Below are 24,707 nucleotides of genomic sequence, written 5' to 3' on the forward strand. Positions count from 1 at the left end.
ACATTAAAATGTGAAGTTATGAGTTCTGAATTGTATTTCTGGAAGATTATATTCCTTTAAATCAATTGCCAGTTTATTAGGTACACCATCTAGTGCCAAATCGGACCCCCCCTTTGACCTGTCATCGAGCACAGGACTGGCGCAAACTGGATTTTTTTGTTTGTCACACCGTTCTCTGTAAACCCTAGCCACTGTCATGCGTGAAAAGCACATGAGGGCGTCCGTTTCTGAGATACTGGAACCAACGATCATACCATGCCCAGGCCACTTATTTTGTCCACTAGTATTCACTTGAACAATAACTGAATGCCTGCGCCTGCCTGCCTGCCTTATAAAAAGCCACAGAGTGAACCATTTGTGTGAACGGGGTGGTGTACCTAAAACTGTCCACTGAGTATTTTCTTGTATATGGGAGCGGAGGTAAAATCTGTAAACTTGAATACTTCTGAAAGGCTATTGTAATTTATTAAAGTGGTGCTGTTTGTTAAACCAGGGGATTACCATCTCTGAACACAGGGAATAAAACTGCTTACAGGTAATTGAGTACAAATTATGAACTGATAACTATTTATTGGAAAAAAAAGTCTCCCACATGTTTGGTGGCCCGGTTTTATCTAAAAGTACAGTTTGGCCATAGCTTGCAGGAATTTCTTCTTTCTCTTCTGTGCAGCCAGTTGCAGAACTTCCTCAGGGTTACTGGCATTCAGCTCAGTCTGTCCAATCGCCTTGATCTGAGGAGAGAGCCTGTTTTAGTCCAGGAGTAAGCTTAATCTGTACGGGAAACCACCCCTAAGGTTTTGTCGATTGGGCTTCCAGGCTCTCCAAAAGACACATGGCTGTTGACGGAGACGAGCCATAGCGAATTAAGGTATTCAATGGAAATAGATTCTACTTACAGCAATTTGTCTCTTCTCGCTCTCACCCCTTTTATGGTGGATGTCTACACGCATGCACAGTCAAGGGGTAAACATTGTTTTAACTTGCCTGCTAATAATGCCTAAGTAAATAATTAAAGATTAAAGGATACGTGTGAGATATTCAAGGATGGTGACGTCCCAGATGTAGTCATAGAAGGAATCCATGGCATCGTGACTAAGATGGAACAAATAGGCCTATATTAGTCACAGGGCCATCCCTCCATCTCATCACCTGGGTGTACAAGGCCCTCCCACCCAATAAATTGTCATACCTGTTCTGTTCTTGAAGAGCTTTGAATGCTGTCATGTAGTCCACCTCCCTTAGAAACTGGCACAGAACTGCAACCTAATCAGCAAGACAACATGATCATAGCCTTCAAACATGTAACATTTACAAAGTTCAAATCTCAATAAGAACCATTATAAACTTTCTGGAAAGAAGTCTGACCTGTGTGTGACAGTTCAGCATCGAACAACACTTGATCATTCTCTTTAGGACCTGCAAAGAAAAATGATCAGCGTCACAAATAATCCAGTGATCTTGGGTGTTTAAACAAGAAAACACCAAGTCTGCGTGCCAAATGGTGCACTACTTTTGACCAGAGCCCTATGAGTTCCATTTGAAAACACCAGACGGTTTCTCTACCTGGTCAGTGTAGACATCAGGAGCCACAGCCTTGGTAAAGAAGTCAGAGCACACTGCCCCAGCCTGGAGGTAAAAATGCAACGCTGCAGAGTACTGGTTGGTCACTGGGGAGACAAAATAGAGGAGGACATTACTTGACTGTGACAACTAGCTACCCACTAAACTTGTTCTAGGGTCTGTACAGTGCATTCGGAAAGTATTTCAGACCCCTTGACTTTTTCCACATTTTGTTATGTTACAGCCTTATACTAAAATTCCCCATAATGACTAAATAAAAACTGGTTTTAAGGTTTTGCTAATTTATAACACAGCTACTGAAATATTACATAAGTATTCAGACCCTTTACCCAGTACTTTGTAGAAGCACCTTTGTCAGCGATTACAACCTTGAGTCCTCTTGGGTATGCCGCTTTAATCTTGGCACAGCTGTATTTGGGGAGTTGATCCCATCCTTCTCTGCAGATCCTCTCAAGCACTGTCAGGTTGGATGGGGATTATCGCTGCACAGCTATTTTCAGGTGTCTCTAGAGATTTTTGATTGGGTTAAAGTCTGGGCTCTGGCTGGGCCAATCAAGGACAGTCAGAGACTTGTCCTGAAGCCACTCCTGCGTTGTCTTGGCTGTGTGCTTAGGGTCATTGTCCTGTCGGAAGGTGAACCTTCGCCCCAGTCTGCGGTCCTGAGTGCTCTGGAGCAGGTTTTCATCAAGGATCACTCTGTACTTTACTCCGTTTATTTTTCCCCTCGATCCTGACTTGTCTCCCTTCCGCTGAAAAACATCCCCACAGCATGATGCTGCCACCACAATGCTTCACCGTAGGGATGGTCCCAGGTTTCTTCCAGATGTAACGCTTAGCATTCAGGCCCATCTTGGTTTCATCAGACCAGAGAATCTTGTTTCTCATCGTCTGAGAGTCCTTTAGGTGCCTTTTGGCAAACTCCAAGGGAGCTGTCATGTGCCTTTCACTGAGGAGTTGCTTCCATCTGGCCACTCTACCATAGAAGGCCTAATTGGTGGAATGCTGCAGAGATGGTTGTCCTTCTGGAAGGTTCTCCCATCGCCACAGAGGAGCTCTGTCTGAGTGACCATCGGGTTCTTGGTCACCTCCCTGACCGAGGCCCTTCTCCCCAGATTACTCAGTTTGGCTGGGCGGCCAGCTCTAGGAAGAGTCTTGATGGCCACTGTGTTCTTGGGGACCTTCAATGCTGCAGAAATGTTTTGGTACCCTTCACCAGATCTGTGCCTCAACACAATCCTCCTGTCTTTTGCTCTGACATGCACTGTCAACTGTGGGACCTTATATAGACAGGTGTGTGCCTTTCCAAACCATGTCTAATCAATTGAATTTACCACAGGTGGACTCCAATCAAGTTATAGAAATATCTCAAGGATGCACCTGAGCTCAATTTCAAGTCTCATAGCAGAGGGTCTGAATACTTATGTAAATAAAGTATTTCTATTTATTATATATTTGTCAAAATACCGGTTTTCGCTTTGTCATTATGGGGTATTGTGCAGATTATTTTTCTGTCAATCTAATCAATTTTAGATTACGGCTGTAACGTAGCAAAATGTCAAAAGTCAAGGTGTCTGAATATTTTCCAAATGCATTGTGTATATATAGTGTACAAAACATTAACGTTTTCCTACTATTGAGTTGCACCCCCCCCTCCAACCTTTTTGCCCTCAGAACAGCCTCAATTCGTCTGGGCATTGACTCTACAAGGTCGAAAGCGTTCCACAGGGATGCTGGCCCATGACTCCAATGCTTCCCACAGGGTGGTGGACATTTGTGGATACACATGGGAAACTGTTGAGCGTGAAAAACCCAGCAGCATTGCAGTTCTGGCACCTACTACCATACCCTGTTCAAAGGCAAATCTTTTGTCTGCCCATTCCCCCTCTGAATAGCACATACACAATCCATGAACAAAAGGGGATCCGATTCCAGATCAGCACTACTCAGACACTTGATACATACACCCCCTGGTAAGGTTCTCTACCACCATTTGAGTGCTGTTTACCAAAGTAGATGTCGGCCTGCGTGATGAGCCAGGACTGGTTGTTGGGGTTCAGTGTAAGGGCGTAGGTCACAAGCTCTTTAACCGTCACAGCCACCGCCTCCACATCCACAGCCTGCATGCTAGAAGACAAACATTATATAGTGTCTTCTCACCATATCAGTTTATGAAGACTATCTTTTAGAAACTCAAATGGAACTCAATGGAAAATAGGACCATATTCTGTAGCCATATAGAACCAAACATGTGTTCATACTTTGCCAGGGTTGATGGCCAAATGGCAAGGTATTCTGCTGTCACTTCATTGACAATATCATCCTGTAGAGAGATGCAAATTTGTTCAACCATGAGAGAACATGTTTCGTTATAGCCTGCACCAGTGTGCGGAAGGTGGCCAAACCTACCCGCACTATGCTATGAAACCTCACGAAAAGTGAGATAAGGGTGGTCAGCACCAGTGGTTCCCGAAGCTTCTTGATGAATGTGATGAATCGGCTCCTAAAAATAATATGGGAAACGTCAGCAAGAAGGTGACTTAGCACATTGATGTCTGCCTCAATTTTTAGTATAAACTGATGACTAAGCCAGGTGAAGAAACCTGTAGTTCTAAAACATTACACCTGAGTGTAATCATGTTTATTTGGTCATTGACTAACTATCACTACCGGCCCGTTTACCTTTGCAGGATGCCCATACTGGACTCTCTCTGTTTGATGAGGCTAACACGTCCGTCGCTGTTTCTCTTGTGCTGGTTCGACACACTGCAGATCTGGACTACCACCTCCCACAACTCTTTGGCTGTACGCCGGCTCTCTTTAGGACCCGGGAGCTCCTTACAGGTGGAGGCCAGGAGCTGACCCAGCTATTGGGGTCAAAAGGTGTGCCACAGGTGTAGAGCAAAGGATTTGAGTCCATCAACAGACCACAATTGGCAGAACACAATACAACTTAACTGGCACACAAGTAACATTGAATACTTCTCAATATCACAAAGCAATAACCAGTGTGGTAGTTTTGTGTGTCACAAATGTATTTATGATATTGGTTCAGTCACAGAACACTGATGATAAACACATCTTATATCCTCTTCAGATAGATATTGAGGTGTCGTGCAGTCTTTGAGAGGCCTGTACCTTGATGTAGGGGTTGTTCATGACCAGCTGCTGGGGAACCTGCAGTGTCAGGTATTCATTCTCCCTCCAGTTCAACATGAAGGCCACACACTCCTCCCCTACTATCTGGCGCAGAGGGAGATCTGGAATGGCAAGAAACACACAGGGACCATAGGCATACATAGAGTTGTGGCCAAATATATTGGCACCCGTTTCTTAATTACTTGAGAAAAATACAAATGTGTCAAATTTTCACAACATTGTAGAAGCAATTTTGTTTCTGTAAACTTTAGTTTAGAATGGGCATGGGCAAAATGATTGGCACCCCAGAGCATGGTCACACAGCCTTTGGCCAAGGTAACTGCAGACAAACGCTTCTTGTAACCATCAATGAGATTGCTGCTCCTTTCTACTGGCAACTTGGCCCTCTTTTAGAAGCAAACTACTCTAATTCTTCAATGTTTGAGGGGTGCCCTACACCGACTGCTGTTTTGAGATAGCCATTTTATATTTAATTTTTTTTAAATGTCCTTTTCTCCCCAATTTCATGATTCCGATCTTGTCTCATCGCTGCAACTCCCCAATGGGCTCGGGAGAGGCGAAGGTCGAGTCATGGGTCCTCCGAAACATGACCCGCCAAACCGCGCTTCTTAAAACCCGCTCGCTTAACCCAGAAGCCAGCTGCACAGATGTGTTGGAGGAAACACAGTTCAACTGACGACCGAAGTCAGCTTGCAGGTGCCCGGGTTGCCACAAGGAGTCGCTAAAGCGTGATGAGCCACGTAAAGCCCCCCGGCCAAACCCTCCCCTAACCCGGATGACACTAGGCCAATTGTGCTCCGCCCTATGGGACACCCAGTCAGGGCCGGTAATGAACCCCAGGCTGTAGTGACGCCGCAACACTGCGATACAGTGCCTTAGACCTCTGCACCACTTGGCCGGCCCTCACCAAAGGTTTTAGATGTAATTCAGCTCAGGACACGTCAGTGGCCACGTTACAGTCCAGCATCTCTTCTTGAACCATTCCTGGGTGCTTTTTGGAGTGTGTTTGGGGTCGTTGTCCTGCTTGAAGACCCAGGTTGCTTTTCCATCTCTGGTACTGGGTGACTAGAATGTGTGCAAGACAACATGAAATCAGCAGATTATAACAATGTTTTGGAGTGCAACGGTCAACCCAGGAGCCAAAACCTGTGTCTCTGTTGAAGGTTGTGGGTATTCCAGCAGGACAACAACCCAACACACATCAAATGCACCCTGGAATGGTTCAAGAACAAACATTGGACTGTTCTGGAGTGGCCAGCTAAGGATGAATCACATCCATAACCCATGGTGAGAGCTGAAAACAGCAGTTGGTGGAGGGCACCTCCTTAAACATTGAAGAATTAGAGCAGTTTTCTGGAAAGAGCTCATTGATGGCTACAGGAAGCATTTTGGAACAGTCAAAAGCTGTGTGCCTAAGTACTCTCTCTTTGGTGCCAAATATTCTACCAATGCCATTTGTCTTTATTTTAAATTAAAATTCTAAACTGAAGGTTATTAAAACAAAATTGGTTCTACAATGTTGAAATTATTTCAATTTATTTCAGAAGATATAGGGAATTATTTTTAAAAAGTGCAAGGGTGCCAATATATGTTGCCACAACTGTACATTATAGGACACTGATATGGCAAAATGCTGAGGGACCTGAGGCCTGAAATCAAACTTTCAATTCCATGTGCTTCCTTATTTATGCCTTGAACGTTTCATGAGTAAAGTGACTGTTTCTCCATTCACCTACCATGTATCCTCATCTCCAGGTAGCCTCGCACCCTGCTGACCAGGTCGGGTGGGGGTCTGACATTGCTACCCTCAGCCACCCCAGTCTCATGGGCCCGCACCTCCAGAAGCAGCATCTCGTTTAGCATCACCTGCCTTAGCTTAGGAGAAAACTCAGTCACCAGCTCCAGACAGGCTGAGAAGAGCTGCCGCGTGTGGGCAAAGTCCTGGGATACCAACAACATTACAAAGATGAGATCAACCCAAGTTCTTAATGGGCTGGCTTCCCCAGACATGAACTTCATATTCCATATTTCTCATGATTTTATGGAGAATTTGAAAGGGATAGACCTTTACAGTGATGCAGTGAAGCCCTTTGGCCATGAGGATGTACACCAGATCCTTGGTCAGGTTGTCTTTGATGTTGAGTATCACATTGATGTAATCTGGAGGAACTTCCCACTGTAGGGACAAGGAATAAAGTTTCAGGTAAGTATCATTCTAACAAAATCCCTGCTAACATTCAAAATAATAGGTGCTGTAGAAGCAGTCTGTGGTGACCTTTGAACCCTGACCTTGTTGTTAACCCGCCAGAAGGGTCGTTCGGCCATGCTGTGCAGCTCAATTAGGATCTGCCGGATGCGGCGGGCGTCCAGGCAGAGGATGAGCTGCTGCTCCAGCTGTCCAATGTTGACACTGGCTGCAGCTGGGGAGCAACAGGGACAGAAGGACAAGCACAGGATCAGAGGGAAATGCACATCCATAACATAATACATGGGAAAGAAGACTGCGTCACTCCTTGATGGGAGCTTTAGATTAACAAGAGGGCAAACTTTCAATGCAAGACAGACAAGAGGTATGATAAATATAATCTACTAAATCACCGAATAACCCACATCCTGGCCCCTACTCCCCCACCCCTGCCATACAGTGCTCTGAATACTTACTGAAGTGATGTGTGGAACCTGTGTTTAGCCAAACAGCAGTGCTAATATAAACGCCACAAAAAAAGAAACGCCCTTTCATCAGTACCCTGTCTTTCAAAGATACAGATAGAAGTTCACACACTTAGGTTGTAGTCATTAAAACTCATTTTTCAACCACTCCACACATTTCTTGTTAAGAAACTATAGTTTGGCAAGTCGGTTAGGACATCTACTTTGTGCATTCACGTAAATCATAATTCCAGTGGGTCAGAAGTTACATACACTAAGTTGACTGTGCCTTTAAACAGCTTTGAAAATTCCAGAACATTATGTCATGGCTTTAGAAGCTTCTGTTAGGCTAATTGACATAATTTGAGTCAATTAGAGGTGAACCTGTGGATGCATTTCAAGGCCTACCTTCAAACTCAGTGCCTCTTTGCTTGATATCAAAGGAAGATCAAAATAAAAATCAGCCAAGAACTCAGATTTAATTTTTTATTTTATTTTTTTAGATCTCCACAACTCTGGTTCATCTGTATAAACACCATGGGACCAAGCATCCGTCATATGGCATGTTGTCCGGTCCTCTGGCAGTCTATGGGGGTGCCACAGGGTTCAATTCTCGGGGCGACTCTTTTCTCTGTATATATCAATGATGTTGCTCTTGCTGCGGGCGATTCCTTGATCCACCTCTACGTAGACGACACCATTCTGTATACTTCTGGCCCTTCCTTGGACACTGTGCTATCTAACCTCCAAACAAGCTTCAATGCCATACAACTCTCCTTCCGTGGCCTCCAACTGCTCTTAAACGCTAGTAAAAACCAAATGCATGCTTTTCAACCGTTCGCTGCCTGCACCCGCACGCCCGACAAGCATCACCACCCTGGATGGTTCCGACCTAGAATATGTGGACATCTAAGTACCTAGGTGTCTGGCTAGACTGTAAACTCTCCTTCCAGACTCATATCAAACTTCTCCAATCCAAAATCGGCTTTCTATTTCGCAAACAAAGCCTCCTTCACTCACGCCGCCAAACATATCCCAGTAAAACTGACTATCCTACCGATCCGCGACTTCGGCGATGTCATCTACAAAATGGCTTCCAACACTCTACTCAGCAAACTGGATGCAGTTTATCACAGTGCCATCCGCTTTGTTACTAAAGCACCTTATACCACCCACCACTGCGACCTGTATGCTCTAGTCGGCTGGCCCTCGCTACATATTCGTTGCCAGACCTACTGGCTCCAGGTCATCTACAAGTCCATGCTAGGTAAAGCTCCGCCTTATCTCAGTTCACTGGTCACGATGGCAACACCAACGAATTGCAAAAATCGCTGAAGTTGGAGACTTATCTCCCTCACCAACTTCAAATATCTGCTATCTGAGCAGCTAACCGATCGCTGCAGCTGTACATAGTCCATCGGTAAATAGCCCACCCAATTTACCTACCTCATCCCCATACTGTTTTTATTGATTTACTTTTCTGCTCTTTTGCACACCAGTATACTCTACATGCACATGACCATCTGATCATTTATTACTCCAGTGTTAATCATTCGCCTACCTCCTCATGCCTTTTGCACACAATGTATATAGACCTTAAAAAACTTTTTTTTCTACTGTGTTATTGACTTTGTCCCCCTTATTCCGCCAAACATTGTTATGTTTGGAGGAATAAGGGGGAGGCTTGCAAGCCGAAGAACACCATCCCAACAGTGAAGCACGGGGGTGGCAGCATCATGTGGTGGGGGTGCTTTGCTGTAGGAGGGACTGGTGCACTTCACAAAATAAATGGCATCATGAGGCAGGAAAATTATGTGGTTATATTGAAGCAACATCTCAAGACATCAGTTAGGAAGTTAAAGCTTGGTCACAAATGGACAATGCATACTTCCAAAGTTGTGGCAAAATGGCTTAAGAACAACAAAGTCAAGGTATTGGAGTGACCATCAATCCTGTAGAAAATTTGTGGACCGAACTGAAAAAGCATGTGCGAGCAAGGAGGCCTACAAACCTGACTCAGTTACACCAGCTCTGTCAGGAGGAATGGACCAAAATTCACCCAACCTATTGCGGGAAGCTTGTGGAAGACTACCCGAAACGTTTGACCCAAGTTAAACAATTTAAAGGCAATGCTACAAAATATTAATTGCGTGTGTAAACGTCTGACCCACGGGAATGTGATGAAAGAAATAAAAGCTGAAATAAAATCACTCGACTATTATTCTGACATTTCACATTCTTAAAATAAAGTGGTGATCCTAACTGACCTAAGACAGGGAATTTTTACTAGGATTAAATGTCAGGATTTATGAAAAACTGAGTTTAAATGGATTTGGCCAAGGTGAATGTAAACTTCCGACTTCAACTGTAATTCGTAAAAATCCAAATAACTTCACAGATCTTCATTGTGAAGGGTTTAAACACTTTTACCATGCTTGTTCAATAAACAATTCATGAACATGCACCTGTGGAACGGTCGTTACGACACTACCAGCTTACAGGCGGTAGGCAATTAAGGTCACAGTTATGAAAACTTAGGACACTAAAGAGGCCTTTCTACTGACCCTGGAAAACACCAAAAGAAAGATGCCCAGGGTGCCGGCTCATCTGGTGACCGTGCCATAGGTATGCTGTAAGGAGGCATGAAGACTGCAGATGTGGCCTGGGCAATAAATTGCAATGTCCGTACTGTGAGACGCCTAAGACTGGGCTACAGGGAGACAGGACGGACAGCTGATCATCCTCGCAGTGGCAGACCATGTGTAACACCGGCACAGGATCGGTACATCCGAACATCACACCTGCGGGACAGGTATAGGATGGCAACAACAACTGCCCGAGTTACACCAGGAATGCACAATCCCTCCATCAGTGCTCAGAGTGTCTGCAATAGGCTGGACTGAGGGCTTGTAGGCCTGTTGTAAGGCAGGTCCTCACCAGATATCACCGGCAACAATGTCGCCTATGGGCATAAACCCACCGTCGCTGGACTAGACAGTACTGGCAAAAAGTGCTCTTCAGTGACAAGTCGCGGTTTTGTCTCACCAGGGGTGACGGTCGGATTCGAGTTTATCGTCGAAGGAATGAGCGCTACACTGACGCCTGCACTCTGGAGCGGGATCAATTTGGAGGTGGAGGGTCTGTGATGGTCTGGTGCGGTGTGTCACAGCATCATCGGACTGAGCTTGTTGTCATTGCAGGCAATCTCAACGCTGTGCGTTACAGGGAAGACATCCTCCTCCCTCATGTGGTACCCTTCCTGCAGGCTCATCCTGACATGACCCTCCAGCATGACAAAGCCACCAGCCATACTGCTCATTCTGTGAGTGATTTCCTACAAGACAGGAATGTCAGTGTTCTGCCATAGCCAGCGAAGAGCCCGGATCTCAATCCCACTGAGCATGTCTGGGACCTGTTGGATCGGAGGGTGAGGGCTAGGGCCATTCCCCACTGAAATGTCTGGGAACTTGCAGGTGCCTTGGTGGAAGAGTAGGGTAACATCTCACAGCAAGAACTGGCAAATCTGGTGCAGTCCATGAGGAGGAGATGCACTGCAGTAAATAATACAGCTGGTGGCCACACCAGATACTGACTGTTACTTCTGATTTTGAAACCCCCCTTTTATTCAGGGACACATTATTCCATTTCATTTAGTCACGTCTGTGGAACTTGTTCAGTTTATGTCTCAGTTGTTGAATCCTGTTATGTTCATACAAATATTTACACATGTTAAGTTTGCTGAAAATAAATACAGTTGACAGTGAGAGGACATTTTTTGTTGTTGCTGAGTTTAGCAGCATACCTGGGATATCATAGAAGGAGGGCAGAGGCTTGGCACAGAGGTTGACCGTGGCTGACCTCTTCCTCATCTGCTCCACCAGGATCTTCCTATCCTCCTCCTTCAGCAGCTCCGTGAACAGCTTGTGGGCGGTCACCACGAACACCAGGTGGGGCTCTGCCAAGCTCTCACACAGGGTTCTGTATGGGAGTGGGGGCAATGATGTATAAAGATATTAATACATGTCTATGATGTGGAAGCATCAAATGTCAGGACAGGTATCAGCATTTGGCATACTGCTCACCATCAACAAGCTACACCAACACATTAGATCTGCAGTTATTACAAGCTTACAAAATGCCTCAAATCTAAGTTAATCAACTCAATCCTACGCACTTTAGAAAAATAACCATCTTCCTCTTGGATGTCTCTGATGAACGGTCCTTGTCTAATGACCTTGTGCATACCTGTAAGAGGAAACACAGTTTGAATGTAGATTAGTATTTATAGATAGGAATGAAGTTTTCATTGAGAAGTGTGGGTTTGTTAGCCTGGTTAAACCAGACTGAAACAATGGTGAGCACAACATTTATTGTGGTTTAATCAGGCTATGAGTTTGTAGTTCTACCTCCAGCATAAAGTCCACCACATGTTTCCTTGGCTTGTGGAGCAGCTGGTGAAAACGCACACTGAGGACCTCCCCTTGCAGGGCGTCTCGAACAGCGTTGCACACGCAAAGCTTGTGACACACTTCGTCCAGGCCCCTCTCCCTGTGTACATCATGTAAACAGAGCATTAACATAACACCGGCAAGCATTTAAACGTCTTAAAGCTGGGATTGCTTGCATGCAAACAAGACTGATGTGCCTCATTTTAATACATTTGGTTCTAAGAAAAATATTTACACCTAAGACAGTGAAGTTTTGTATAGTACATGTCAAAGATACCATTTTTATTCTGGGTTGAATGCTTTAGCCACCAAGTGTTCTCACCCTTGCTGGACTTTGTGCAAAAACTCCCTCAGGACAGACTGTCTGAGGTGGTTGGGCAAGCTGAGGGACACATTGTCTTTGATGAAAGCCTCAACAAGAGCCTGAGGAAAAGAAGAGCCTTCAATTACTTCCGGTTACTGCTCATGCTGGTGCAAACGTTTAAAATGCCATTTTTATCGTACTTTTGACCATCTCTTAACTAAATCACGAACAAGGATGAACACTGAAACACGGGCTAAGAGAAAACTCGATATGTTGGACCTGACTACCAAGTCTTCAAATCAAGAAGATAAGAGGATGTCGCTTGCAGAAGGCGTTCCCCACTAAACACTTTCTGTATTTGGGGCTACAGGCACACACCTTCCCGGCATGGATGAGCCAGTTTAACTCTTCCTTATTTCGGGACAGCGTGGTGATCTAAAATACTCTTTACTTGACATGCGCACTGATATATTTACTAGTGTCACAGTCAATTCCATCTTCACAGACATGGAATTATTCCAGATGAAATTCATCCAACTTCAGACTGAAAAACACTGAGGTAAACTAGGCTGTCGCAACAAAATCACCCCACACAGACAATGTAAACACAACACTGATGAAATCAGTACCTACGCAGATAACGCCTATGGGATTACGAATCATTTAGCCGAGATGGAAGATTATTCATGCAGCTCATCCTTACGCCTGTGGCTCCCCAGACTGTCATCCCGTGGGATGAGGCGGTGACAACCAACCGAGAACATTGATCTTCAGGATGCTACCCTATACCTACAAAAAGGCCTTCATGGATGCATACAAAGCAGCTGGGTCACTCATGCAAAGCCTGAGAAAGAGCTAAACCACACTGTCTACTGTATCCTGCTAAGCTTAAAGTGTCCCACAACAAATCGACAGCTCCTATTCGACACTCCTGATGAGGCTCAGAAAGTCCTGCATAGCCTTCAGAAAGCATTGACTGTCCTCATTGCACATGAACGAGCAATAGAACACAGGAAACTGTAATAATCATGAGTTCTGCTTATCACTCCCATGGTTCCCTTCTATAGATTAGATAGATATATACTACCGGTCAAAAGATTTAGAACACCTGCTCGTTCAAGGGTTTCTTTATTTTTACTTTTTTTCCCCTTTTTTTTCTTCTACACTGTAGAATAATAGTGAAAACATCAAAACTATGAAATAACACATTGAATCATGTAGTAACCAAAAGTGCTAAAACAAATGACAATATATTTTATATTTGAGATTCTTCAAAATAGCCACCCTTTGCCTTGACAGCTTTGCACACTCTTGGCATTCTCTCCCCTATTTGACTTAGATACTTTGTGTGTATGCATTGATATACTTGTGCCTTTAATTTTTTTTTTATAGTTCTGTCCATGAGCTGTTCTTGTGTATTGATGTTCTGTATTATGTTTCATGTTTTGTGTGGACCCCAGGAAGAGTAGCTGCTGGTTTTTCAACAGGTAATGGGGATCCTAATAAAATACTAAAACCAGCTGCACCAGGAATGATTTTCCAACAGTCTTGAAGGAATTCCCACATATGCTGAGCACTTGTTCGCTGCTTTTCATTCACTCTGCGGTCCGACTCATCCCAAACCATCTCAATTTGGTTGAGGTTGGAGGCCAGGTCATCTGATGTAGCACTCCATCACTCTCCTTCTTGGTCAAATAGCCCTTACACAACCTGGAGGTGTGTTGGGTCATTGTCTTGTTGAAAAAAAAATGATAGTGGGACTAAGCCCAAACCAGATGGGATATCACTGCAGAAAGCTGTGGTAACTATGCTGGTTAAGTGCGTCTTGAATTCTAAATAAATCACAGACAGTGTCACCAGCAAAGCAACCCCACACACCCTCCTCCATGCTTTATGGTGGGAAATATATATGCGGAGATCATCCGTTCACCCACATCGCATCTCACAAAGACACAGTGGTTGGAACCAAAAATTTCCAATTTGGACTCATCAGACCAAAGGACAAATTTCCACTGGTCTAATGTCCATTACTCGTGTTTCTTGGCCCAACCAAGTCTCTTCTTCTTATTGGTGTTTTTTAGTGGTTTCTTTGCAGCAATTCGACCATGAAGTCCTAATTCACACAGTCTCCTCTGAACAGTTGATGTTTAGATGTGTGTTACTTGAACTCAGTGAAACATTTATTCGGGCTGCAATTTCTGAGGCTGGTAACTCCTAATTAACTTATCCTCTGCAGCAGAGGTAACTCTGGGTCTTCCTTTCCTGTGGCGGCCCTCATGAGAGCCAGTTTCATCATAGCGCTTGATGGTTTTTGCGACTGCACTTGAATAAACTTTAAAAGTTCTTCAAAATGTTCCATATTGATTGCCCTTCATGTCTTAAAGTAACGGACTGTCGTTTCTCTTTTATTCTTTGAGCTGTTCTTGCCATAATATGGACTTGGTCTTTTACCAAATAGGGCTATCTTCTGTATACCACCCCCACCTTGTCACAACACAACTGATTGGCTCAAACGCATTAAGGAAAGAAATTCCACAAATTAACAAGGAATATTTGTTAATTTAAATGCATTCCAGTTGACTACCTCATGAAGCTGGTTGAGAGAATGCCAAGATTGTGCAAAGCAGTCATCAAAAATATACATTTGATTTGTTCAACACTTTTTTTGGTTACTACATGATTCCATGTGTTATTTCATAGTTTTGATGTCTTCAATACTATTCTACAATGTAGAAAATAGTAAAAATAAAGAAAAACCCTTGAATGAGTAGGTGTTGTAAAACTTTTCACCGGTAGTGTATGAAAAACATTTTAATTGTGACATAGTAGTGTCTGAATAATTTCCGAATGCACTATGTTTCTCTGATACAGAAGAACACAATAAGCTTTTTACTTTAAATATAAGGTTTGCTTGGCGTCCCCATATTGTGTCAGTATCAAAGGGACTCCCAACTCAGGTCTACCAGCTGGCGATCTCTCAGCCTACTGGCCTTTTCTATTTAGTTTTTTCTGTTAGTTATGTTTATTTTAAACACTATAGAGTATGTACACTACCGTTCAAAAGTTTGGGGTCACTTAGAAATGTCCTGTTTTTGAAAGAAAAGCACATTACACTATTTATGATCAATTTGATGTTGACATTGTTAATGTTGTAAATTATTATTGTATGTGGAAACAGATGATTTTTATGGAATATCTACATAGGCGTACAGAGACCCATTATCAGCAACCATCACTCCTGTGTTCCAATGGCACGTTGTGTTAGCTAATCCAAGTTTATCATTTTAAAAAGGCTAATTGATCATTAGAAAACCCTTTTGCAATTATGTTAGCACAGCTGAAAACTGTTGATCTGATTAAAGAAGCAATACAACTGGCCTTCTTTAGACTAGTTGAGTATCTGGAGCATCAGCATTTGTGGGTTCGATTACAGGCTCAAAATGGCCACAAACAAAGATCTTTCTTCTGAAACTTGTCAGTCTATTCTTGTTCTGAGAAATGAAGGCTATTCCATACGAGAAATTGCCAAGAAACTGAAGATCTCGTACAACGATGTTTACAACTCCCTTCACAGAACAGCGCAAACTGGCCCTAACCAGAATAGAAAGAGGAGTGGGAGGCCCCAGTGCACAACTGAGCAAGAGGACAAGTACATTAGAGTGTCTAGTTTGAAAAACAGACACCTCACAAGTCCTCAACTGGCAGCTTCATTAAATAGTACCCGCAAAACACCAATCTCAACATCAACAGTGGAGAGTTGAGGAGTTGTGAGGCGTCTGTTTCTCAAACTAGACATTAGAATGTGCTTGTCCTCTTGCTCAGTTGTGCACCAGGACCTCCTACTCTTTCTATTCTGGTTAGGGCCAGTTTGCATTGTTCTGTGAAGGGTCTAAACAATATTCTGTGTAACGTTTTTTCAAACACCCCTATCAAGAGAATTAAGTGTTGAGTACTTACGACATAAAAAAAATAAAAAAACGATTTTTGCCTTCCTACTTCCCGCTGATATCAATAGATTTCAGAACAAATTTTATAAGAACACATTTTTAAAAAGTTCTCACAGGTGTAGACATTACCGTGAAATGCTTACTTTACAAGCCCTTAACCATCAATGTAGTTAAGAAAATATTTACTAAATAAACTAAAAGTAATTAAAATAACAATAACAAAGTTATGTACAGGGGATACAGGTACCGAGTCAATGTGCTGTGGTACAGGTTAGTCAATAATAGCCTACTCTTGTGCCCCATGGGAAAACAAAGTATGTTATAATTACAATTAAGAGGAAACTTAATATGAAGGTGGGGGTGTCTGGGGGAGACACGTAAGGTCCGTATTGTTCTGCCTCTTACTATTAATGACAATGCTATGCGGCTCTGGGTTGGTAGCCTTTGAGAATGTCATTTTAACATACCGTTTTAATTTGGAAATACTGAAAACTATTAGTCTTTAATCTATTTTGTTTTGTCCTTTTTAATTTGTATGGTGTTTAGTTTGTGACTGTTTCCCTCCAATGAACTGTACATATTAATATTGTGAAACTGTAATTGTTTCAGACATGCAAGAAAAACAAATAAATTGTTCACAAAATTACTGATTGTGTTTGTGTGGCTTTCAGTTCCTTAAATAATGCCTAAACCGCAGGAGAACATTTTTTATACCATCATCAGCTGGGCATAGTCTACATTGGTGCTAACTTGTTTTTTTGCTTGTTGCTTTTTTGTTGTTGTTATGTTCTCACGCTGACTGACCTGGTAGTTGTGAGTTCTGATGAGGCTGTTGATCTGTCCGTAGGGGTTTAGCTGGGTGTCACTGGGGTCCAAGGCTCCGGTCAGGGCCCTGCAGGCGTTCCAGTACCCAGCAAGACGCTTCTCATCCAGGTGAACGTGAAGCGTCAAGTCGAACTGCAATACAAGAACAGCAGAGCTACAATGGTGAACATCATTAACACAAAAAACTCATATCAAATTGAATCAAAGTCAGACCAAATGTATGATATGTTTGAATATATTTTAGTGCTAGAGACCATGAAACTACCAAAGCAAAATATATCAACGTCTACAGCTCAATACTGTACCTTCAACAGCAACTCTCGTGTTTGTTGAAAATGCTCTCTAGCCTTCTCATATGCCAGTTGGTCTGAGCAGCCTTGTTGAAAGAAAATACCTCCCAAATCATAATGCACCTGTAGAACACAAGACGTTTTTTTACCAAGAGCTTGAGCTCTGTGAGCCGTTCTCTCTGGCCATACTGCATCCAATAGGATAATCTATTTTTATTTTAACTTTATTTAACTAGGCAAGTTAGTTAAGAACAAATTCTTATTTTCAATGACGGGCTAGGAACAGTGGGTTAACTGCCTGTTCAGGGGCAGGACAGATTTGTACATTGTCAGCTCAAGGATTTGAACTTGCAACCTTCCGGTTACTAGTCCAACGGTCTAACCACTCGGCTACCCTGCCACCCCATAAGTAGTCTACCCATATAGAACTTCAATTAGGACATATATTAAACAATAATTATATACAGTACCAGTCAAAAGTTTGGACACCTACTCATTCCAGGGTTTTTCTTTATTTTGACTATTTTCTACATTGTAGAATAACAGTGAAGACATCAAAACTATGAAATAACATATGGAATCATGTAGTAAACCAAAAAAGTATTAAACAAATCAAAATATATTATACTTGAGATTCTTTAAAGTAGCCACACTTGGCCTTGATGACAGCTCTGCACACTCTTGGCATTCTCTCAACCAGCTTCATGAGGTAGTCACCTGGAATGCAATGGAGCTGGAGAAGGCTGACGTTGTACGTGTCCCCAACCGATTGTGTTTCTGTTTTGTTTGTTTGCATTGTTCGTAACTTATTTTGAACATAATGTTGCCGCTACCGTCTCTTATGACCGAAAATAACTTCTAGAAATCATGACCGCGATTACTCATCAGACTGGCAGAATCCTTTTTTTCCTTTAACGAGTCTGACATATCACTTTCTTGGGAAACAGCACAGATTCCATTGATTTGGGTGAAGAGAAGGTGTAGAAAAAGGGGCCAGAGGGCAGACTGCCTTCTGAGAATTCGTAGGCGATCTAATAAACCTTCACTTACTTCCATTCTGCTAGCAAACGTGCAATCTTTGGAGAATAAAATCGATGACCTACGCGGAAGATTAAACTACCAACGGGACATTTAAAACTAATATCTTATGCTTCACAGAGTCGTGGCTGAACGACGACACTCAAAATACAGCTGGTTGGTTATACCCTGTACTGGCAGGATAGAACAGCGGCGTCTGGTAAGGGGCGGCAGACTACATATTCTTGTAAATAACAGCTGGTGCATGATATCTAAGGAAGTCTCGAGTTATTGCTCGCCTGAGGTTGAGTATATCATGATAAGCTGTATACCACACTATCTACCTAGAGAGTTTATCTGTATTTTTCAGAGCTGTTTACATACCACCACAGACTGAGGTTGGCACTAAGACAGCATTGAATGAGCTGTATTCTGCCATAAGCAAACAGGAAAACGCTCACCCAGAGGTGGCGCTCCTAGTAGCCGGGGACATTAATGCAGGGAAAGTTAAATCTGTTTTACCAAATTTCTATCAGCATGTTAAATGTGCAACCAGATAAAAACAACTCTGGACCACCTTTACTCAGAGATGTGTTCGTATGTGAACCACAGTGACCGCACTTACATAACCCAACCAGAAGCCATGGATTACAGGCAACATCCGCACTGAGCTAAAGCTGCCGCTTTCGAGGAGCAGGACCCTAACCCGGAAGCTTAAAAGAAATCCCAATATGCCCTCCGACGAACCACCGAACAGGCAAAGCATCAACACAGGACTAAGATCGAATCGTACTACACTGTCTCTGACGCTAGTCGGATGTGGCAGGGCTTGCAAACCATTACAGACTACAAAAGGGAAGCACAGCTGACAGCTGCCCAGTGACACGAGCCTACCAGATGAGCTAAACAACTTCTATGCTCGCTTCGAGACAAATAACACTGAAACATGCATAAGAGCACAAGTTGTTCAGGAAGATTGTGATCACGCTCTCCGCAGTTGATGCGAGTAAGACCTTTAAACAGGTCAACATTCACAAGGCCGTTGGGCCAGACGGATTACCAGGACGTGAACTGCGAGCATGCGCTGACCAACTGGCAAATGTGTTCACTGACATTTTTAACTTGTCCGAGTCTGTAATACAAATATGTTTTAAGCAGACCACCATAGTGCCTGTGCCCAAGAACACTAAGGTAACCTGCCTAAATGACTACCAACCCGTAGCACTCACGTCTGTAGCCATGAAGTGCTTTGAAAGGCTAGCCATGGCTCAAATCAACACCATTATCCCAGAAACCCTAGACCCACTCCAATTTGCATACCGCCCCAACAGATCTGCAGATGATGCAATCTATATTGCACTCCACACTGCCCTTTCCCACCTGGACAAAAGGAACACCTATGTGAGAAGGCTAGTCATGAACTACAGCTCAGCGTTCAACACCATAGTGCCCTCAAAGCTAAGGACCTTGGGACTAAACATCTCCCTCTGCAACTGGATCCTGGACTTCCGGACCGGCCACCCCCAGGGTGGTAAGGTAACAACACATCCGCCATGCTGATCCTCAAAACAGGGGCACCTCAGGGGTGCATGCTCAGTCCCCTCCTGTACTCCCTGTTCACGCATGACTGCACGGCCAGGCACGACTCCAACACCATCATTAAGACAGCCTATAGGGAGGAGGTCAAAGACCTGGCCATGTGGTGCCAGAACAACAACCACCCCCTCAACGTGATCAAGACAAAGGAGATGACTGTGGAGTACAGAAAAAGAGGACCAAGCACACTCCCATTCTCATCGACGGGGCTGCAGTGGAGCAGGTTGAGAGCTTCAAGTTCGTTGGCGTCCACATCACCAACAAACTAACATGGTCCAAGCACATAAAGACAGTCGTGAAGAGGTCACAACAAAACCTATTCCAGGAGACTGAAAATATTTGGCATGGGTCCTAAAAAGGTTCTACAGCTGCACCATTGAGAGAAACCTGACTGGTTGCATCACTGCCTAGTATGGCAACTGCTCGGCCTCTGATCGCAAGGCACTACAGAGGGTAGTGCGAACAGCCCAGTACATCACAGGGGCCAAGCTTCCTGCCATCCAGGACCTCTATTCCAGGTGGTGTCAGAGGAAGGCCCTAAAAATGGTCAAAGACTCCAGCCACCCTTGTCATGGACCTAGTATTTGAGGCTTCTAAACAGCTTCTACCCCTTCTAAGCCATAAGACTCCTGAACATCTAATCAAATCGCTACCCAGACAATTTGCATCCCCCCTCCCCTATTTTACAATGCTGCTACTCTCTGTTTTTACCATCTATGCATAGTCACTTTAATAACTCTACCTACATAATACTTCAACTAACTGGTGCCTCTGCACCGGTACCCCCCTGTATATAGTCTCGCTATTGTTATTTTTACTGCTGGTCTTTAATTACTTCTTACTTTTATTTCTTATCTGTATTTTTTTAAACTGCATTGTTGGATAGGGGCTCGTAAATAAGAATCTCTCTGTTGTATTCGGCACATGTGACTAATACAATTGCATTTCAATTAACAGGTGTGCCTTGTTAAAAGTTAATGTGTGGAATTTATTTCCTTCTTCATGCGTTTGAGCCAATTAGTTGTGTTGTGACAAGGTATACAGAAGATCCATTTTATGTACAGCTCAAATAAGCAAAGAGAAATGACAGTGAAAGACATGAAGGTCAGTCAATCAGGAAAATGTCAAGAAGTTCCCTCAAGTGCATTCGCAAAAACCATCAAGAGCTATGATCAAACGGTCTCTCATGAGGACCACCACAGGAAAGGAAGACCCAGAGTTACCTCTGCTGCAGAGTTCATTAGAGTTACCAACCTCAGAAATTGCAGCCCAAAAAAATGCTTCACAGAGTTCAAGTAACAGACACATCAACTGTTCAGAGGAGACTGCGTGAATCAGGCCTTCATGGTCAAATTGCTGCAAAGAAACCACTACTAAAGGACACCAATAAGAAGAAGAGAATTGTTTGGGCCAAAAAAAACAGGATAAATGGACATCAGACTGGTGGAAATCTGTCCATTGGTCTGATAAGTCCAAAGTTGAGATTTTTGGTTCCAACTGCTGTGTATCTGTGCGACGCAGAGTAGGTGAATGGATGATCTCTGCATGTGTGGTTCCCACCGTGAAGCATGGAGGAGGAAGTGTGATGGTGCTTTGCTGGTGACATTGTCTGTGATTTATTTAGAATTAAAAGGCACACTTAACCAGCATGGCTACCACAGCATTCTGCAGCGATACACTATCCCATCTAGTTTGCGACTATCATTTGTTTTTCAACAGGAAAATTACCCAACACCTCCAGGCTGTGTAAGGGCTATTCAACCAAAAGGGAGAGTGATGGAGAACTGCGTCAGATGATATGGCCTCCACAATCACATGACCTCAACCCAAATGAGATGGTTTGGGATGAGTTGGACCGCAGGGTGAAGGAAAAGCAGCCAACAAGTGCTCAGCATATGTAGGAACTCCTTCAAGACTGTTGGAAAAGCATTCCAGGTGAAGCTGGTTGAGAGAATGCCAAGAGTGTGCAAAGCTGTCATCAAGGCTTTGAAGAGTCTCAAATATAAGAAAAACCCTTTAGGCTGGTACTGTATATAATATGGTAATTTAATAGTCTCTGTGAGTCTACCTACCTGACAGTGCAGCTCATCAGCACTGATCCTAAGGCCTGCTGTGGAGGACTCGGTTTCTCCGTTAGCAGTACTGGGGTCGGCAGCCAGCAGGTCCAGAGTCCTCAGGGTGTGGATGTAGAAGTCCTTCTTCAGACCAAGAGATCCCTCCAACACCATGATAGAGTCCGCTGCCTGCTCTTTCAGCTGCAACAGGAGACAGTGACACAGCACCATGTAATCCCTCATGTTTTAAAATGGTGTTCCGTTGTCTAATATGTCCTGAGGAAAATACCAGACTCACCACGCTCAGGATATTTTCAGTCAACTCTTTCTCCTGCTGCACAACATTCAACCTATAGACAACATGGAAAAGGAATGTAATGCTGTACTGATAAAAATCCTGTCATACCTACAGCAATACCAATTTAGTTCTGAAAGCAGAAGGAGAACCAAAGAACCTACATGTTCATCTGATGAGGCCCGGGTTTTGTCTGTTTTTCTGGAAAACTACTTAACACAATGGTTCGTATGGCCCTTAGAGAGACAAAATATGGATACAATTATTAGAACTGACAGAATGATGTCAACCTGGTGGTCTATTATACAGTACAATCAATCCTCCTCTGCAGAAAGTTCTCCCCAGTGCCCATTCTCACCAGCGGTTGTAGATGATGACAGCCATGGCAGTGGTGGGAGGCAAGGTGGACAGATCCAGGTCAACATGTTTCACTCCAGGTGGAACCTTACTCACACACAGTAGCTCATTCAGCAGCATGTTCAACACAGGAATAGTCAAGCTGGAGAGAAAAAGGATGTGTCAATTCAATGAAACACGTACATAAAAACGAACAAAAACCACACTACTATTCTAGCTTCAGGGTAATGGAATAACAACAAATTCTCAAATAAAAAGAGTCACTGCAAATGTTTCTACATCACACTCACCCTTTCTCCAATACATCTAGATCCCACTTCAAGTGTGCTGCTACTTTAAGAGCCAACAGCTTCAAAGTGCGGTTCCTGCGGTTGTCTGCAGGAGGCTGGACTTGGTTCTGCTCATTCACAGAGGGCTTGGCCGCTTGTTCAAGGAACTGGATGACAAGCTGCACTGGAACAGGATCTGAAGGAAGGAAATATATATACGTTTTCAATCAAACAAACCAGTCGAGTTTGAGTCCACTCATGTCTAAGTTCAATCACTGCTACAAATATGGTTATGCCAATCAGATCAGGACCAATATTCAGAGAGGATTCTCTGTCTTTCGCTCAGCAGACCTGGATGGGACTTCTGGAGGTGGTTCTCCAGCAGCATCTCATCCAGGAGAAACTCGAACCAGGAGGTCTGAGGAGGAGTGCTCGGCCGGCTGCCGCTCACAGCCACACGGTCTGCCGCCTCTGCACTCATCTCCACCTGTCAGTGTTACACAGTCTTGGTTACACTTAGGCTATTCATAGATGGCAATAATATTCACGAAGGCATCTTCCATCAAGGCGGGAGGATCTTTATAAGGTTAGGGTTCCCACACAGCCATATTTCCACGTTACAATGCTTGTTCACGGAAGACAGAGGCGATCGACCACCTGTACTAATTATCTAGCGGGCTCCGAAAACCTGTGTAATGGGAAGGATGCCAGAAAAGTGTTGTAACTAAAAAATATATACTGTCGGCTGCAACTGTTAAACCGGTTCCAACAGTGTACAGTAACTGTATGTTTTGCATTTGTGAAATTATTTTTACGTGATGTGAAAGTAGGGGATTTTATGTTTCCAAAACCATATCGCAAGAGAGTCTAACATTTCTAAATGTTAAAACAGAGAGTGTCTGGATTGTAGTCCCCGTGGTCCCAGCAATACTTACATCTGAGAACCCTAGGGATAAGATAGAATGCTTCCTTGGTTTCTGGAGAGCAAGATTACATGATGCTTACATTTACATTTTTAAGAAGCTAACAATGCTTGTTAGAAATTTCACAACAAAGCACTGAAAGAAATCCTCAATAAGCAACAAGAAATTGCAATTTCATATTGAATTGAAATGACCTAATCTCCTAAATTATAATGGAATTGATCCCAATTTAAAATAAATTCACTGGTTTGCCAGAAATAGTAGTTCCCTTTTGATCCCAACCGGGACTTCGGAAGTGCAGGGAATTCGAAAGTTTTGCAACCTGAATCCTGTAGCTCTGACACGTTCGTGCACTACACCCTGGACCAGATACTTAACACAGCCACAGAGTCATAAACCCCGCCTATTTCTACAATTTATCTTCTTAAAATCAGATTTTAAACCCAGCGACAATATAACCTTACACCCAACCTCAAATTAAAAACAAATGTTTGTTTTCTGAAATATTTACGATATAGACAAATTGATTGTGGCTGTGCTATCTAGTGGAAACACTGGACCCAGAGCTACCAACTCTGCAAGCTCACTTCTCCAAAAACGCTAACTAGCAGCTAAGTAACCAAATTTCCTATGGATATTAAATAGTACATCCAAAACCAGTCTAACTTAAGTTATACAAATATCAACATCCTAAAGAAACTAAGCTAAAGAGAAAAACATCTGATGAGGTTCAAAATCAAGCAAACCAAAGTTAGCTGGCTAGCTATCTAAACTAATGTTAGCAACTAGCGGGTGATGCTAGCTAGGTGGGTCTCCCTAATATTAGCAAGCTGGCAAATGTAAATGCATGAGTTTACCTTTTTTGATTTTGCAATTCTAAAAATATTCAGAAAGGTTTAATGTTTTGACAACTAACGTTAGCTAGCTTACTCCAAGATGTTTCTAATGATTTGATTTGCTCAATAAACATTTGACGTCATATCCGGATCCGCTCAA

The 24,707-nt window shown here is 43.3% G+C and overlaps 1 protein-coding gene across 2 annotated transcripts; it reads right to left on the reverse strand.

Annotated features, from left to right (window-relative positions):
- Positions 1 to 555: 555 nt before the first annotated feature.
- Positions 556 to 24,707, reverse strand: ints8 (integrator complex subunit 8). 2 transcript variants are annotated; one of them, XM_024441891.2, is made up of 27 exons: positions 24,569 to 24,707; positions 23,140 to 23,275; positions 22,810 to 22,984; positions 22,521 to 22,661; positions 22,327 to 22,398; positions 22,166 to 22,217; positions 21,886 to 22,068; positions 17,216 to 17,323; positions 16,890 to 17,042; positions 12,157 to 12,257; positions 11,793 to 11,934; positions 11,561 to 11,631; positions 11,189 to 11,364; positions 7,027 to 7,157; positions 6,803 to 6,913; positions 6,474 to 6,678; positions 4,717 to 4,838; positions 4,261 to 4,445; positions 3,988 to 4,081; positions 3,840 to 3,901; positions 3,587 to 3,705; positions 1,564 to 1,667; positions 1,366 to 1,416; positions 1,190 to 1,263; positions 1,028 to 1,092; positions 897 to 940; positions 556 to 731 (listed from the first exon to the last, which is right to left on the reverse strand). In XM_024441891.2, the coding sequence occupies exons 2-27, from the start codon at positions 23,267 to 23,269 to the stop codon at positions 615 to 617; spliced, it is 2,988 nt and encodes a 995-aa protein (XP_024297659.1). In that variant the 5' UTR covers positions 23,270 to 23,275; positions 24,569 to 24,707; the 3' UTR covers positions 556 to 614. The 2 variants fall into 2 exon arrangements, with proteins under 2 accessions (XP_024297659.1, XP_024297660.1); XM_024441892.2 differs by lacking the exon at positions 24,569 to 24,707 and adding an exon at positions 23,724 to 23,807.

This window comes from Oncorhynchus tshawytscha, linkage group LG13 (assembly GCF_018296145.1).
Source record: "Oncorhynchus tshawytscha isolate Ot180627B linkage group LG13, Otsh_v2.0, whole genome shotgun sequence".
In the NCBI taxonomy this organism is placed as follows: Eukaryota; Metazoa; Chordata; class Actinopteri; order Salmoniformes; family Salmonidae; genus Oncorhynchus; species Oncorhynchus tshawytscha.

What these genes read in the sequence shown, in the direction of transcription:
- ints8 (XM_024441891.2), bottom strand. Translation starts at nt 23,269, where the DNA reads ATGAGTGCAGAGGCGGCAGACCGTGTGGCTGTGAGCGGCAGCCGGCCG. An exon ending in TGGTGGACTTTATGCTGGAG is followed by an intron (nt 11,632 to 11,792) that starts GTAGAACTACAA and finishes TTCCTCTTACAG; the next exon opens with GTATGCACAAGGTCATTAGA. An exon ending in CATCCTTGAATATCTCACAC is followed by an intron (nt 941 to 1,027) that starts GTATCCTTTAAT and finishes GCATGCGTGTAG; the next exon opens with ACATCCACCATAAAAGGGGT.